The following is a 16,898-nucleotide window of genomic DNA, read 5'->3' on the forward strand; positions in this document are numbered from 1 at the left end:
CTTATATAAACATATTCGCACATGCATGCATTTCCAAAGAGTCTTTCAAACGTGATGAAATTCAAAGACACACATCAAGTTGATGACATGCAAGACAGCTAAACCACAAACTAACAGATTTACAGTATCAACAAGAAATCGCATGTGTGTGAAAACAAACAAACAAATAAACAAGCTAAATTAATTCAGCATGTGCATCTCTCAATGCATCTAAATAAGTAGATGAAGGTAAATAATTAGTATACTAACAAATAATTGAATTATTATAAATGTATTACTGTATATATATATATATATATATATATATTTATTAATTAATTAACATATCATATAAATAGTATACACATTTTTATATATATTATATATTTATATAATATGTTAATTAATCAAATATTATATAAATACTTAGTTTAAATAAGTATATAAATAGTTTATTATACATAGTATATACATTTTTTAATTGTTTGATGAATTGGATTCAAACCATATATTATAATAATAATGGACTTTGTATAATAAGCTGTTTTTTAATTTATAAAATACATAACTGTTAAAGATATGAAAATTTATATGAAACTATACATAATAGACATTTAATTATTATTTCAAATAAATACACAAATAGTAGCTATATTAAATATGAAAATTAAGTCCATGTGTTTCAAAGAACAAATTTATACAAACAAAGATTATATTTTTACTTCATAATGAAGCATTGATCTAGAAATAAAACAAACAAAAACTAATCAAGGTGAACAAATGACCTAGATAGATAGATAGATAGATAGATAGATAGATAGATAGATAGATAGATAGATAGATAGATAGATATAGTTTGGAAATTAAGTGAAAATGAATGTAGCATAAACTGTTGTATTGTTAAGCACAAACTCAACGCATCTATCTCTCCCACATTTACAGTCCAAACACTCACAGAAGAGGATATTTATCAGAAACACTCACCTGCACCGCCGCTGACACACACACATCCTTTTCAAACAATTCAGCCGTTCAAAGATCATCCGTTTAAACGCGTCTATATACATCGATAAAAGCCTAGCTTTGACCCCGACGGTCAAATACCTAAATATAATTCCTTAATGTTAATTATTCGGAAGGATCCTGCGAGATTTATAACTTTCTACGACTTCTAAATGCTGTTGTCTAGAGAAGCACCATCTGCACGCAGAGGAGAAGCGCCCCAGACGCGTGTGTGTGTGAGTGTGTGTGTGTGTGTGTGTGTGTGTGTGTGTGTGTGTGTGTTCAGCTGGGAACGGGACCCGTGATGATCTGCGAGGAGAAAAAAAACACAGGGAGAAAAAACCGCACATCGGCCAGCGCGTTTCCACTTGGTTGTAGCCACTCCTAGCTCAGGCCAGAGATAACTTATGTCCTGAACAAACTGAATAGCTCTTCTGAATGTTCTTGACAGCAGCTGCACCGTGAGTGATTTCCACACAGCAACACGTCCGACTACAATCAACGGCAGAGCCCAAATCTTACCTTCATAGTTATCGCTTTCTCTTCATCGTGTCCTGAGGCGTTTTAATCCGCTGAATTGTTTGACTTTCTGAATAAATGCGCTGATTCGTTACATTGCAGCTGTTATGCTGAGTCTGGCTTCTCGCGGCGCTCAATAATCAGAGCACGGTGACAGTATCGATTCTGAGCCGGAGGACAGTGTCGCGGATGACCGTGAAGGCATGCTGCGGTCCAGATCGCGTCTAGCGCACGCTTCAGGAGTCCCAGGCGCAGGAGAGAAGGAGAGAACACCGTATTAAGAGTAAGAAGCGATATTGGAGGCGCTGAGGGGAGGGAAAGATATAAAGGGAAGAACCGCCCCTTGTGTAAACGAACCAGGTATAGTTTAAATGCACCTCAGGTCAGGGGAGAAAAATGTACACAGATGAAATGGGAGGATTTAGGTGGGAGTGAGTTGGGAAACTGTGTGAAAGTGCATTTACATTTTTTACCACCCTCTTCCATCTAAACAAACTCGAACCAGATGGTTTGGTGATCTCCAAGATTGGACAGATTGGCCAGTTTTCTGGTTTTAGATGGACTCTGGGCACTTTCTTTCAGCTGGTCAGGCTGGGAGACCATCTAAAACCAGCTAAACCAGGAAGCCAATTTAAGGTGGTACACAAAGGTTTTTTTCAGCAGAACTCTGTCTGGAAGAATAAAAATAGACACGGTTTGAGTGAGTCTATGAATTTTGGCAAGGGACACATCAACCTTTGTATAGGAATAGTTCTGTGCCAACTTGTCCTGGGTCAGTCATGAAGAGGCATTGGAAAGAGATGTCTTGCCTCAATCACTGATACTCTTTTTAGGACAAATATATTCCCTGACTTCACTGGCAAAATATAAACAAGACTGAATTAAAAAAAAAAAGTTACATAACTCGTGCATATTAATTTTTATTACAATATGAATTCATTTATAAGGATTATAATACATTTTTACAAAAAAAACAAAATGCTTGGATTTATATTTTCCACAGCTAATTTCACCCCAAGTTCGTGTATTTTAGGGGTCACTGCAAGGTGAGTTGGTTGAACAAGGTAGAGCTATAGTCATTATTTATATATTAATATATTGATAACAAAATAATAGAAAAATTCCTAATGCGTAACTAATATTAAACTCTATATTTTCTCTGAACTATTTTTACAAAATTAAAAATAAATATAGTCGTGCGTAACGTGTTGCATTATGGGAATTGTAGTCTTTAGGGCCCTACAGGTATAGAGATGTCGGTCCTATAAAACTACATTTACCAGTGATTACAACATACAACAAACATGGCGTCGCCGGAGCGGCATCAGGAGCGTGAATTACCGAAGAATAATATTAGCCAAGATGATGGGGGCAAAAAATCTGGTCCAATATCTTTCGGTTTTAGTAAAACATTGAGCAAGGTTAAATCCGGGAAAGCGGAAGAGCGAGATTATTTAGTTGAAGTCGAAGGGAAAGAACTTAAAGGGTGAGTTGAAGGCTAACGCTAGCTAACTAGGTTAGCAAATAATCTGTTTGAAAGGAGTAAGACGTTAATTATGTATATCTCATCATGTGCTTCAACGCTTGTATGTATCTGTCACTTTTACAGAACCAAACCGGTGGAGAAACAGAAGGAGCTGGTCATCCCGTTGATCCACAAGAACCGCTGGTACCGAGGCGACAAGAGCAGCGAAGACAAGAGCGGAGACCCGTCCCAGGAGCAGCGGGACACGGTGGAGTCTCAGGCCGTCAAAGAACTCATCGAAGGTGTGTTAATCGATTATTAATCGTTCTGTAGGTTTTGGCTGTGTTTCAAAACCTATTAAGATGTCTACCTAGGAGACATTCTTGGGCTTTCATTTAGTAATATAACATTTGCCAGAAAGTTAAATTATTTGTTATATTCACTCCGGAATATTACGTTAATATCATTGTACAGTACATCAAAATTGTAACCTTTCATTTCCTGGATATTTAGAAAATTTTGATACTGCTTTAAAATATAGTCTATGATTCGTTAAAATGTTAAGTATCACTAGGTTTTAAACATAACCTTGCTGAGTTTGTCTACTTTTGAGAGACCAGCTTTGCTTTACGTTTTCAGTGGGTTTCCATTCCACTTTTACTGTACTTTTAGTGTACTTCAAATCTTACATTACATTTTTAAAATAAAACACTTCTTTGATGTGTTGAGTAACATTTGAACATATAAAGTACTTGACTATAATTCTGTTTCTAACTGTATTGTTTAGTAATAAATATATGATATATTTTAAATGTTCCAAATTGCAATGTCAACGTTTCAAATATGTAATTATAAATATGTTTAAATATAGGTTTCTATAGAAATTACATGTACTAAAATAGTATTACTTTCTATTAAAGTATACTGTATTTTAGTTATCATAAATACTATATTTCAAAAACAATACAATTATGAAATTACACTTAGAAATTTACTAAAGTGGGTCAAAAATCACTTTCAAATATTAATAATTTAATATAAACTATAATACCTTTTTATTTAATTGCAAATAACTTGCAGTTCAGTGTCTGGACACATTATATTCAGTTTGCATTTGAGTATATACTTTTAAAGTGTATTATTTCTGTAATAATATAGTAATATAGTGTAATAATAATAATATAATTTTTTATTGAAAGGATCCGTGTGGATCCATGCAGTAGTAGTTTGTTATCATTGATGTAATGCCTTGACATTAAATGCATCACCAATAATTCTCATTACTCAATTGTTGTGGCATAATGCGGCTTAGTGGGGGGTGGTGATGGCGCAGTGGATAAGACACATGCCTTTGGTGTGAGAGACCCGGGTTCGAATCCACAGTGAGACACCAATGTGTCTGAGCAAGACACTTAACCCCCTACTTGCTCCAGAGGCATGCGACCTCTGACATATATAGCAGTTGTAAGTCGCTTTGGATAAAAGCGTCAGCTAAATGAATAAATGTAAATGTTATAGATCTGGCTTGCAAATATCTATATCAGATACAAATATCAAATATAATATCAATTATCAGATACAAAACTGACTTGCACTCAAAAGCATCTGCTTAAATGAAGAATAATGTTCTGTTTCTGTTTGAATGTCATTTACTAGAGTCTCAAAAGCACCAGGAGAGATGGAAGAACGGACCGCAGATGGATCAGAACTTTGCCATTCCTCTTCTCATGCAGAACCAGGCCCCTGAGGGTTTTGAGGATGGAGACAAAGTCAAAGTGGATTTGCGACCAGAGTCGGTAGGTTCATTTTTGACCCAAAAAATGGATGGAAGGACAGGCAGCCCTGTTTTAGCTAAAGTAGAGCCCCTTTACTGTTTTCAGCTAGTCTATCCACAAATGAATGTTGCTTCTCAGCATGGAAATATGCTTTTGTGCAAGTTACACATTATTGAATTATTAAACAATTATTAAAGGCTTTGAGAAATATTTCTGAGAATGCTGCACATGGGATACATTTAGTGTCAAGTTCATCAATGGTATTGAATTTAATGGGAAAATCTTGTAAAGCAAGATGAATCTTTCCTTATAGATCCAGTGTGGAAATAAGTGTGTGACTAGTTTTAGACTCTATACATGGACTGTGACGTTAGTGGGAGTCACAATCATACAGATTGTGCATTTATTTGATCAAAAATAAAGTAAAAACAGTAATATTGGTAGATTCTATGATTTCAAATGTTCTGTTTGCATAGGATTTATTTTTTATTTGAATGTATTTTAAAATGTAATTTATTCCTGGGATGCAAAGTTGAAATTTCAGCATCATTACTCCAGTCTTCAGTGTCACATGATCCTTCAGAAATCATTCTAATATGCTGATTTGCTGCTCAAGAAACAATTCTTATTATTATCAATGTTGAAAACAGTTGTGCTAATTCATATTTTTGTGCAAACCGTAATACTTTTTCCAGGATTATTTGATCAATTTAAAGTTCAAAAGAAAAGCATTTGAAATTCCGTGTTGTTAATAAAGAGCTATTCAAAAAATTGACCTCGGTAAAAATCCCATTTTAGTATGCTAACTATTTTACAAGAGCAATGGCTATTATTTTAACTGCACTGCTTTGTGTTTGCTGTATATGACTATTATTGATACTGTATGGAGATACATATCTATTTCAGTTTAAATTAATTGCAAATCTGGGACACATCAGTGTGTTTGTACATGCTGAGGATCTCTAATGCAATTGTAGTTGTTGATTTATGAAGTGTATTTTATTAAAACTCATTAGTGTTCTATCGGCTGCTCGAGCTGTTGTCCAGTAATGGTGCCAAATGTGGTGTCAGCACAGGGCAGTTCAAGGTCATTGCACATGTAGTGCTCTTGTTGCATTTAATGTGTGTGTGTGTGTGTGTAGGATAAGGGTGTGTCCTAATAAAATGAGTGATGAAGAACTCTCCTGCTGCATCCAAACAGCTTACTCTGCATAAACTCCCTCTCTCTCTTTCTTCCTCGCACCTCCAGTGTCATTTTCTCCTGCAGTGCAAGTCCATCACTTGTAGCTTGTTGTGAGAGCGCCAGCTATAGCTTGATTAGGCTTTAACATGCTCAGAGTCATTCTGAGTACATTTTACTCTGCCTGTCAAAGCGCTTGTTTATTCAATGCATAAAAAGCAGCTGTAATGTTTCATCTAATTATCATCTTCTCCGTAGGTTGAGGTGTGTGGTTTTAATTAGTGTTTTGTGTCTGAGTGTGTTTTTGATTGCTTAGGAAGTCTGTGCTTGATTTCTCTGTGGAGATGTTCGAGATGTGTATTGAATATGCTATAGAGCTGATGTCTCGTCTGATTCAGTCCACAGATGCCGACTACGAACGTGTTCCTGTGGAGGCTTATGGGTTGGCCATGCTGAAGGGAATGGGCTGGAAGCAAGGAGAGGGAATCGGACGCACATTTAAACAGTAAGGACCTTTTTTGTTCAATTAAATTTAAAATGAAATAAAAACATGTATTGGATTGTTTTGGTTATTTGTTTTAAAGTCCCTTTGACTCTCAGCATATTCAAATTAAATGTTAGTAATATTTTTGTGAAATTATTTTTAATGAGCCGTTATATTTTCCAAGTGCTTGAGTACTCATCCATAATAAGTATGTGCACCCCTTATTATTATTATTTTTTACTTTAAAGAATTTTTTTTTTTATTCAAGCCTGCCTGTTCTATATCTATACATGTGGTTATTTTTTTTTTTTAAGATGACACAGTTTACCTCTTTTCAATAATGAAAATGAAATGATACATGTGGCACATATATCCATATTTCCAACATTATAAATGGTCTCCCATGGACCATGTATTGAAAGGCCTCAAACAGCTTTTCTGCTTTAGTGTGTTTTATATTTGACCTCTGCAGTGCTTTCTACTGCACGTGATGTTTGGCTCTCTGCAAGTCTTTTCCACTCATATTTCCTTGTGTTGGGATTATTATCCTGGCTGGAGACATTAATGACAAGAGATTATGATTTTATGTCAAATGCAGTGATGAATTATTTCAGACCAGTGGAGGGAATCTTTGGTGCTTACGAGCCCATCTGTTTGCTTGTATGAACAAGGAAACACACTGGCTGCTCTTTTTTGGGGGGGGTGGGATGCTGATGTGCATGTGAGGGGGAGATGTGTTAGCTTGTGGTTTATGTTTGAAATATCCTAATAATTTATTAAATGTTTTTTCTTTCATTACCTGTCAGAGATGTGAAGCCCATAGAGCATGAGTTAAGGCCTAAAGGGCTGGGTTTGGGTGCCGATCGCTCTGCTATTAAAGACCTGGAGCCTGGTGTCCCCAAGAGACCCCCTAAACCTGGTGAGGAGAGGAAAGAAGAGGAGACGCTGGTTCTGGGACCTGGAGGATGTGTGCAGGTCCTGGCAGGAGCACATAAAGAGCTGTACGGGAAGGTGAGTGGGCTTTACTTCATCAATACTCACTTCTATGACAGTAATGGTGAGCTACTGTACTGACACACTATGAGCTGTTCAAATGGAGCATTCAAGGCATCTTCTGAGACAGAAAAGCACATCTTATGTATCAGTGATCTGAAAAAGTATAAGATTTTATATCTACCAACAAATAAATTTAAAGCTCTAATTAATATATAGTCTATATGTGAACTTGATTGATCTGTCAGTATTTTTGTCAAATACTTTTAAAATGTATCAGCTTCGTTGGTGACACTGTCTGCTTCATGGTTATTCGAAGTTGTTAGCTCCCCCTTGTGTCAATTAATAATGCACAATTTTAGAAAAGTAATTTTAAGATTGAAAAAATAATAATTTTAAGATTGAAAAAAAAAATCAAATAAAAGAATAATAAAATAAAATAAATGAACGTATGATATATGATATAAATAGTGGAATTTGTGGACTAGAAAATACTGGTAATAGTTTGACTGATATTCATTATTTGATTTTGTTCTCTCCCTGCCTGTTTTTCTTTTTTTTTTTTGTTTATTCTGTCTCTTTTTCTTGTTCTCATATTGTCTCTTTCACAGATTGAGGGAGTGGATCCAGATAACGCCAGAGTCGTAGTTAAACTTGCCATTGGCGGCAAGACAGTAACCATTATCCAGCACTCTTTAAAATTAGTCACCCGTAAGGAATACGACAAATACAGCAAAGACCTCAGTAAGTCTTACATCCTCATCTGTTGTTTGTGTACAACTTTCTCACTGTCATTTTACTTTTAAATAAATGGTTATAGTATTTATGGCTGAGTTTTACAGCAATTCTACAGACAAATCAAATATGTTGGTCCTGATTTGGTTATTCTGGCTACATCTAAAAGCATTTGTTATTCTAGTTAAATGCATTTTCCTCATGAGTATTATTTTTAAGGTTAATAAAGAATGCTCATTTACAATGCATTTACTGAATGTCCAGTGAGAAATAATGTAGTGCAAGGCATTTTATTCATTAGGATTTTATTGGACTGTGAGCTAAATTAATGTTAGTTACTATTATATTAATGTACATTGATGTGTTTGGGTTAACAGTCAATTTTGATTTCATGGTTTCTTTCAATTGAATGAGAACAGTTGAGAATACAGATTGACTGTAAAGTGCAATTTGAGCTTGTGGGAAAACTAGCTGTTTAAACCCAAAACATCACCAGTAAGCCTTTATTTTTCTGTAATCAGAAGGCGTGTGGGCTGACAGACATATTTCACACATGCTGGTTTGCCCACGTGAAACCGGTTTATACGAATTAGTAATATACAAGCCATTTTAAAACTGTAACTGTTGTTTTTTACTCTTTAAAAAAATGATTTTTTTTTACCAGATCTTTATCAATCTTTATCAAAATGGTCCTTTCTGTCTACCAGGTCGTCTTAGTAAAGCACACAAGGACAAAGAGAGAGAAAAAGAGCGGGAACAGCAGAGGGAACGAGAGGAGAGGTTAAATGGCAAAGATGACCGAGGAAAGACAGACAGAGATCGTGAGAGGGAGAAGGACAGAGACCGAGATCAGAAGAAAAGAAAACACGGAGAATCAAGTACAGACAGGTAAGACGGACACTCAAGAACAGTATGTTGCATGTATATGTTATTGAATCTGTATTTATGTAGGTGCATGAATTATCATTCCTTTCAGAGAGAAGGCTCCTCCAGCAAAGGAGTCGCGGCCCTCACCTCCAGCCCCCTCATGGCTCCAAAGGGACCTCCGTGTGCGATTCATAGATAAAGCATTCAAAGGAGGCAAATACTACAACTCAAAGGTACTTCATTAGTATAGTGAGCCTAGTTTGTTTAGTAAAGTATCTGTTTTTATGCTGAGAGATGCTGAAGTGTCTATACTGGTGTTTTGGAGGGAAACATAGAATGTGTACTTGTCTTCTTAAAAAAGCTGAACAGAATGCAGCTGAATTTTAAAGATATATGTTTTTTATATATTTTTTAATAAGATATTACTGATGTATAAGATATATGTGTAACTTTTTACATTTGTGTTTAGATGAGAGTTGAGGATGTCTTGACGCCCCATACCTGTGTGTGTCGTACAGAGGAGGGCAGACTGCTGGATGGTATGAAACACTCTGACCTTGACCAATATAAGATGCACAAGAAAAAACACATGATTTTTCAAATACTGTACATTATTGTAGGTCCCCTCTCTCAAATGCATCGTTTTCTACAAAGGCCCTCCTTCCGACAAGCACAGTCTGCTCTGATTGGCCAGCTGACACAGTGCATTGTGATCGGCTGAACACCACAAGCACTCGTCTGAAATGTAACGCCCCTTTCCATAATCGTGAGCTTCATCTTTCAAAATAAATGTAAAGACAGTTAATAATGTCCTTAGTTTTACCATCAGTTCAAGCCCGAGAGGAGAACAGAGTTGTGTGACAGGTTCTGTGATGATGCTCGTATGTGTTTGCACACAAGCCGCGATTAAGAAAGCTGACTCCACTGTGATGTGACCCTGTCTCTCTCTGACACACGTGCGCACGCACACACACACACATGACGCGCAAAATTCTGCATTTGAACAGTCAACAGCAAATACTTAAACTAATAACAAAACATACTTACAGTCGCTGATTCAGAAGTGCCAGATTGTCATAGCAAAGTCAGAATTACCTCCTCTCCTAGGTTCACAAACCTGTCGTCCAAAAAATGTGTTGCTTTTCTGTTGTAAGTAATCTTAATGATTCCTAAATGCATCTACTTTCGGAAGGTCAAATAAAGTGCCTTTGCTTTCACCTAGAAACACACAGCTTCTCCCTGTCACGGCTGCATCAATACTACTGCGGTTACTGAAACCAAACCTTCTTTCCTCGCACGAACATTTGAGCGGCGTTACGCAAATATTTCCACATCGTGACGTAGACATGTGGGGGCGTGTTTTAATGAGCCGTTTTAGGGGGGCGTGGCAGAGTCTTAACTTTATAAAGAATATCTCTTTGATTTGAGACTTTAGTCTTTGCAACTTCAGTGATCTTATCTATACACAATCAGCTTGTAACACTCCAAAGAGAAAGGAAAAGTTGAAATCGCATCATATGACCCCTGTAAAGCTGGTTGTAAGTTTCACTCATTTGTCTGTTTCAGATATAAGACAGAAGATGCTAGAGACCATTGTACCCAAGAACGACTCGGACTACATTATGGTGGTTCTGGGAGAACACAGAGGACAGGTACATGGATTCAGTTGCTTGTGTAGTAAGCATGGCTCTGTGCCAAACCCTCAGGGGCCACCTACTTAGACAGCATTTTAGGCATTATAAACACACTCCTGACATCAAGCTGTTACACACAGAACAATGTTGAATACCCAGTGTTATTATTGTTAACTAAAACTATTAATTTTCATTTTTAATTGAATTAAAGCTAAAATAAAATATAAATATTAGATGAGAAACTTAACGGGGGAAAAAATGTTAGTTGCAATGACAACTAAGTGAAATAATTTAAGTACAAAAAAAAGACTAAAACTGAAATAAAAATAAAGCTAAATAGAGAAAGGAAAATTACTTTTAAAATGAGAACAACAGAAAAAAGCTAATTCAGAGTATTAATAAATACTAGAATAACCCTGCTTATTCCTCAATTGGGCAAAGTAGGGCAGCATGACATTTCCACATTTAATCCAGAGATCATGCAATCCCAGAATGCACTGCAGAATACAAGATGGTGAATAAACATTTTATTCACTACTAAAAATAGATCCACCTAATTAAAATGAAATATTTGTGTGTACCATGTATGTATCACCTTAGAGTGTCAAGTCGTTATCTTTGTATCTTATGTTACCATACCTTAGAAAGTAGCTGCCTATGTAGACGGCAAGGAAGTGCACTAGGGTTTGGAACAGAGCCCTTAAGTTATTTTTTATTAATTTTGATATGTATTTGTGGTCCACACATTTTTCACTCCTATAATCGTCTATAATATTTTATTCATCCATATGGAAAGTAGTGTTTCTGTAGAATCATAATGCATATGCTATCCTGCAGGTGGGCCGCATCCTGAAGCGAGACCGAGAGAAGTGTCGAGCTATGGTTCAGCTGGACCGGTACGAGGAGCAGCTGTTCACTCTCGAATATGACGCCATCTGTCATTATGTGGGCGAAACAGAACACTGAGAGGCCAAATGGATGATACGACACACCCTTCATCATCCCAGTCTTATTCTGGCAGCAACATGAGTTGTGATTGGCTGCTTTTTCCCTACATTGACCAACATATCAGATATATCACATTTTCTAATACAAGCAAGACTTACTTTATTTTACTAGTTGCGGTGTTGTATTTTAAATGCAAGTTTAGACCCAAATGCAGAGTTATACTTGGACACAACTGTTGTTGCACTGTGACGGTGGCGTATCTGTATAATTGGATGATCTTAAAGCAACATAATATCCTGCTAGCAAGAGTCTGTTATGTTGCCAAATGAAAAAATTGCCACGTTTCTCTGTATAGTGATAATGAACATTTACACAGGTCATCGGTTCAGAAGCATCAGTGTTGGAGTGTCTGCTGCCGATCAGGGAAATTACATTTCAACCCAATGTAATCAGGAATAAAACATCTCACTGCCAGTTAATTAGAATCAGAACACTTTTGAAACCCTGCTCTGGTTTCTTAGTCCAATAAAGATCTCAATTTGTTGTTCATGTACAAAGTTATACACAAGCCACCTAGAATTTCCACTCATGTTATCCTTTTATAATAAAATGTTTAAATTCCTTCAATATGCCTTTGAATCATCACTCTACTTGTCTTTAGAAATCTTACTGCATCATCCGATACATTAGTTTTTAAGACCTCTAAATGATCAACACTTTGCTGAAAACCTGTTTTACTATACAACTGTCATCAGAAATATTAATTTTTTTACTTGTAAACAACTTTCATATTGCTGATATTAATATTTCAAGACGAACACTTACTGGACTTGGTTTACTTGATTATCCATTCATAATTTTTTGGAAAAATGTTAAAATCTGGGTATCAAATATAATCTGATGGCGAAGGTCGTGTCATCTCAACATGGTGAAACACTGAGGCGGCAACTGGCTTCATGTATAATATATATATATATTTTTTAACTATTAAGTACTGTGTGAGTGCGGCCTTTCAGATGATTCTTTACAAAAAAATTATTCTTTAATTTGTAAAATATTTTAAATTAACACCAAACCACTGAATGCACCTTTAAACAAAATGTTTATTTTGCAGGGAACATTCCTATTGCAAGTAAAATGGCAATTGTTTATAAAATGTATAACACAACACATGATATATTTACAAATGAATCTATGTCCCAAATGTAAGAAAAGATATCATAAAAGCCTTTTAAAAATCATAAAGGCTTTACAGACACACTATTCCTGCTCAGTCGTCGTCGTCATCATCATCATCCTCTTCCAAGCGTCTTGTGTTCTCAGCGTTCGCTCTCAGGACGGCTCCGGGACTGGGGTACGGCCTCTGCTGGAACAGGGGTCCTGCTGCTGTGGTGTCCGCTCCAGTCTTTGCCTCATTGCGTTTGGGGAGACCAGTGGACCATGAGCCCCTAAAAGCAGCAGCACCACATATTGATCACGTTCTTTATTACAGAAACTACCTCTTTTATAAGCTCATGTACACACAAGTTTAGTGCATTGCATTGTGGTCTCTCTAAACATTTTGGCAAATTTTGTAGGTATCCAATGTAGGGCACCATTAGTCACCATTTCATTTGATTAACCTATTGTCCGATACACACAGAAACTCAAATTCTCTTTTACAACTCATCAATCTAAAAGTTCAGTTTAACTTGAAGACATCATGACAATGTTCTAAAAGAGTAATAAAATATTGTTCAAAGTAATAACAATAAAAATATAGTTTATTAATATAATTTATTTTATAGGTTATTTTTCATCATGTTTAATTTAAAAAGGCCCTACAAATGCACACAGAAAAAAAGCAGTTTGCATAGTATAGTGCCTATAAAAACTGTTCATACCCCTTCATTTTTTTCACGTTTTATGTTGCAGTCTTATGATAAACTGCTTTAAATGACTTTTTTCTACAGTCATCTACACTCCATACATCATAATGACAAAGCAAAAACAGAATTGTCACGTCTTCAAACATTTTTTAAAAACAAAAAAAACATGCTGAAATAAGTACATTGCATAAGTATTCATACCCTTAACTTAGTACTTAGCGGAGACACCTTTACACCCTCAAGTTTTTGGGTATGATGTGACAAGCTTTGCTCATCAGCATTTGACAATTATTTGCCATTCTGCTCCTCCTCTCTTCACCTCTCAAGCTCTGTCAGATGGGGGCAGACGCACATTTTCAGGTTTCTCTAGAAATATTTGACTGGGTTCAAGCCCAGGCTGTGGCTGGGCCACTCAAGGACATTCACAGAGTTGTTTATAAGCCACTCTTGCTGTGTGTGTAGGTCCATTGTCCTGTTGGAGGGTGAACCTTCTGTCCAGTCTGAAGTTCTTACTCTGAATAGTTCCTCGGTCCCTGCTGCTGAAAAACAGCCCCACAGCATGAGGCTGCTACCAGCACACTTTACTTTTGGGATGGTACTCTGCAGGTGATGAGCAGAACTGGTTTCCTTCAAACATGATGCTTGGAATTGAGGTTCATCAAACCAGAGAATCTTGTTTCTCAGAGTCTGAGGGTCCTTTAAATGCTTTTTTTTTTTGGCAAATTCCAAGTGTGTTTTTGTGTGTCTTCACTGAGCAGAGGATTGAGTTTGGCCACACCGCCATAAAGCCCAGATCAGTGGACTGTTGCAGTGAGGTTTGTCCTTCTGTAGATTTCTCCTATATCTCCACATATGATCATGGAGCTCAACTAGAGTGACCATCAGGTTCTTGGTCACCACTCTAACCAAAGCCCTTCTCAATCAGTTGCTCAGTTTGTCCAGGAGGCCAGCTCTAGGAAGAGTCCTGGTTGTTTCAAACTTCTTCCATTAAGGGTAACAGAGACTACATGCTTCTGTGACCCTTCAATGAAGCAGAATTTTTTTCTGAACTCTTCCCCAGATGTGTGGCTTGACGCAATCCTGTTCCGGAGCTCTACAGGCAGTCCTTTTTATTTTTACCTCAGGGCTTGGTTTCTGCTCTGATATGCATTTTCAGCCATTACAACTTTTATTAAGATGCGTGTGCCTTTCCAAATCATACCCATTCAATTGAATTTGCCACAGGTTAACTTCACTCGAAGTGTAGTAACATCTACAAGCAAAATGAATCCTCCGGAGTTAAATTTGAAAAGATGTTAAAAACCTGTTTTGTTTTTTGCTTTGCCATGGTGTATATAGAGTGTAGATTGATGTAGGGGAAAAAGTAATTTAAAGCAGTTTAACATAAGGCAGCAACATAAAATGTGAAAAAAAGAAGGGGTATGACTATTTTTTATAGGCATTGTATATACTGCAAAGATATAGTATGTGGCAGTAGTAAGAATAGTGTGCTCTTATAGAAGTACAAACACAGCCATAGTGCTTATAGTAAACTAGCTGGTCATTACCTTGGAGCATCTGAATAGGCGCTGGGATCCATGGGATCCATTTCCTCCTGCTGCTGTTTTCTACCTCCTCCTAGTCCTCCTAAAACAGTTCACGTTTATTAAGGCAATATATTTAATTATTACTAAAGTGTTTTATGAGACAGATGATGCATAAATGACCTCTCTTTGATTTGCTATATGGTGCACTGTCTTCTCTCCGCATCCGCCTGTCACGGTCCCTGTCTCTGTCCCGGTCCCTATCCCGGTCTCTATCTCTGTCCCGTCCTTCCTCCCTGTCTCTGTCCCGCTCCCGATCGCGCTCTCTGTCCCTCTCTCGATCCCGGTCTCTCTCTGCCTTCTCGTAGTGGCCGTCCCCTTTATCATGTCCAGTCTCACCTGGGAAGTAAAACAAGCAGATGCAGCATGTGTCTAAACAGCATTACTTACAGAAGCAGAAAAATCTGTGCATACTTCTGTTTTATGCCCATATATTACCTTTCTGCTTCTTAGCAGCTTTGGAGATGACAGCAGTGGGGTCGTTGGGGGACAACCAGGACACTAAATCTGTCTCTACATTCCAGTAGTAAGGAAGTCCACTAAAGACACGACAAAAGAATAATTATTTATAAGCAATAACCAAAACAGTTTCAATGTGGAGTTATGGTCCTGTTTCATGGTTTAAACATGGTATTATATGGGAAATATAATAATTTATGGACTGCTTACCAAGCGAGGTCAAAAACTTTGTACCAATTCGTTGGTAAATTTTCAAGCCTGGTAGCTTCATAATCAACGTTGTTATCATCATAATCTTCAGCGATGATCTCCTCTTCTGCCTCTGAGGATGATGATGATGATGAAGATGAGAGACAATATAAATGAGAGCATGAACTCTAAATTTAATATGTTTTATGGATCATCCAGTAAGATAAATATGCATGCTGTATGTTACCGCGGTCGGACTGTTTGACGATCCCTCTCTTAGCGAGGCGTGCGAGTAAAGCTGGAGGCAGCGGCATCTGAAGAGAGAGAGAAGACCATCACAGATAATCTCAGAGAGATATCGAGACACGAGTAAACTCTCTCTGTCTGAAACTGCGCTCACAGGAGGCTGCTTTCGTATGCAAATAACGGACAGGATATTACACATGAGATTTTATTAAGAAATAAATTAAGACGACTGCATGCTTTACCTTTATGATGTCCAAAAGTTTAGTTATGTGGTTTCATTGAAAGAGACAAACAAGCGATGGCGCACAACAATGACGTAGCAAAACCGTGTAGTGACGTCATGTAATGGCGACGCTTATCTGAAATTAGATTATTTTCCAGGAAATACACAATACGGTGTTTTAACGTGTTTAGAAATAATATAAACCTAATATTACATAATACAATTTTTTTTACAGTCTATGGTAATACTACGTTTTAAAAAAAAAATATTCAACGGCAGATGGCGACAAAAATGCCCTAAACTTCATTTTTATGCAGTAATTCTTATGATCTTGAAGATGATGCTTTTTTTAATAGTCAGATGATAAATTGACACTCAGAGATGCAAACAGGTAAGAGGGAAAAAGGTGAGAACATTATGCGCATCGGGGGCATGTTCCACAGAATTCATTTTAAAGATATTTGCTTTACATGCTCAATTGTAGTTACTTTTTAAAATATTTTTTATTACCTTATATGTCCAAAACTGTACATTTTCACTCACACACACACACAGACTTGTTTCACTATCCTTGTGGGGACTCTCATAGGCGTAATGGTTTTATGCAGGCTATTAAAGACAATATTGGCTGATTAAATGGCAATGCTGACCTAAAGTGCTAAATGTTTGCCCTCTCTCTCTCTTCACCGTTCACACATTTTAGACCTCTAACACATAAAATATTACCTTTTTTAGACGTAGCTTTTGAA

At 36.8% G+C, this 16,898-nt stretch overlaps 4 protein-coding genes across 6 annotated transcripts in view; 1 reads left to right on the plus strand and 3 right to left on the minus strand.

The window, feature by feature from the left end:
- The window catches only part of LOC306848271 (membrane-associated guanylate kinase, WW and PDZ domain-containing protein 3-like), a gene marked incomplete at both ends in the record, with an annotated part of 60,999 nt that extends 59,953 nt beyond the window's left edge, over positions 1-1,046 (minus strand). The window contains one exon of the mRNA XM_079382727.1: positions 964-1,046. Coding sequence (XP_079238853.1) covers positions 964-1,046 — 83 coding nt within the window. The remainder of the gene's footprint in view (positions 1-963) is intronic.
- Positions 1-16,898, minus strand: part of LOC306848491 (MAP kinase-activated protein kinase 2-like) — a 458,467-nt gene that overhangs the window by 330,914 nt on the left and 110,655 nt on the right. The gene's annotated exons all lie outside the window — the stretch shown is intronic.
- On the plus strand, positions 2,788-12,211 carry LOC306847826 (G-patch domain and KOW motifs-containing protein). The gene is made up of 11 exons (XM_079382008.1): positions 2,788-2,986; positions 3,110-3,267; positions 4,622-4,761; positions 6,319-6,425; positions 7,211-7,415; positions 8,009-8,141; positions 8,840-9,020; positions 9,109-9,232; positions 9,469-9,538; positions 10,566-10,651; positions 11,471-12,211. The coding sequence occupies exons 1-11, from the start codon at positions 2,805-2,807 to the stop codon at positions 11,597-11,599; spliced, it is 1,515 nt and encodes a 504-aa protein (XP_079238134.1). The 5' UTR covers positions 2,788-2,804; the 3' UTR covers positions 11,600-12,211.
- LOC306848710 (polyglutamine-binding protein 1-like) lies at positions 12,666-16,263 on the minus strand. Its single transcript, XM_079383427.1, has 7 exons — positions 16,169-16,263; positions 15,928-15,994; positions 15,702-15,813; positions 15,471-15,571; positions 15,156-15,371; positions 14,997-15,075; positions 12,666-13,029 (listed from the first exon to the last, which is right to left on the minus strand). The coding sequence occupies exons 2-7, from the start codon at positions 15,992-15,994 to the stop codon at positions 12,852-12,854; spliced, it is 753 nt and encodes a 250-aa protein (XP_079239553.1). The 5' UTR covers positions 16,169-16,263; the 3' UTR covers positions 12,666-12,851.

The sequence above is a fragment of the Barbus barbus genome, assembly GCF_936440315.1.
Source record: "Barbus barbus genome assembly, chromosome: 28".
NCBI classification, from domain to species: domain Eukaryota; kingdom Metazoa; phylum Chordata; class Actinopteri; order Cypriniformes; family Cyprinidae; genus Barbus; species Barbus barbus.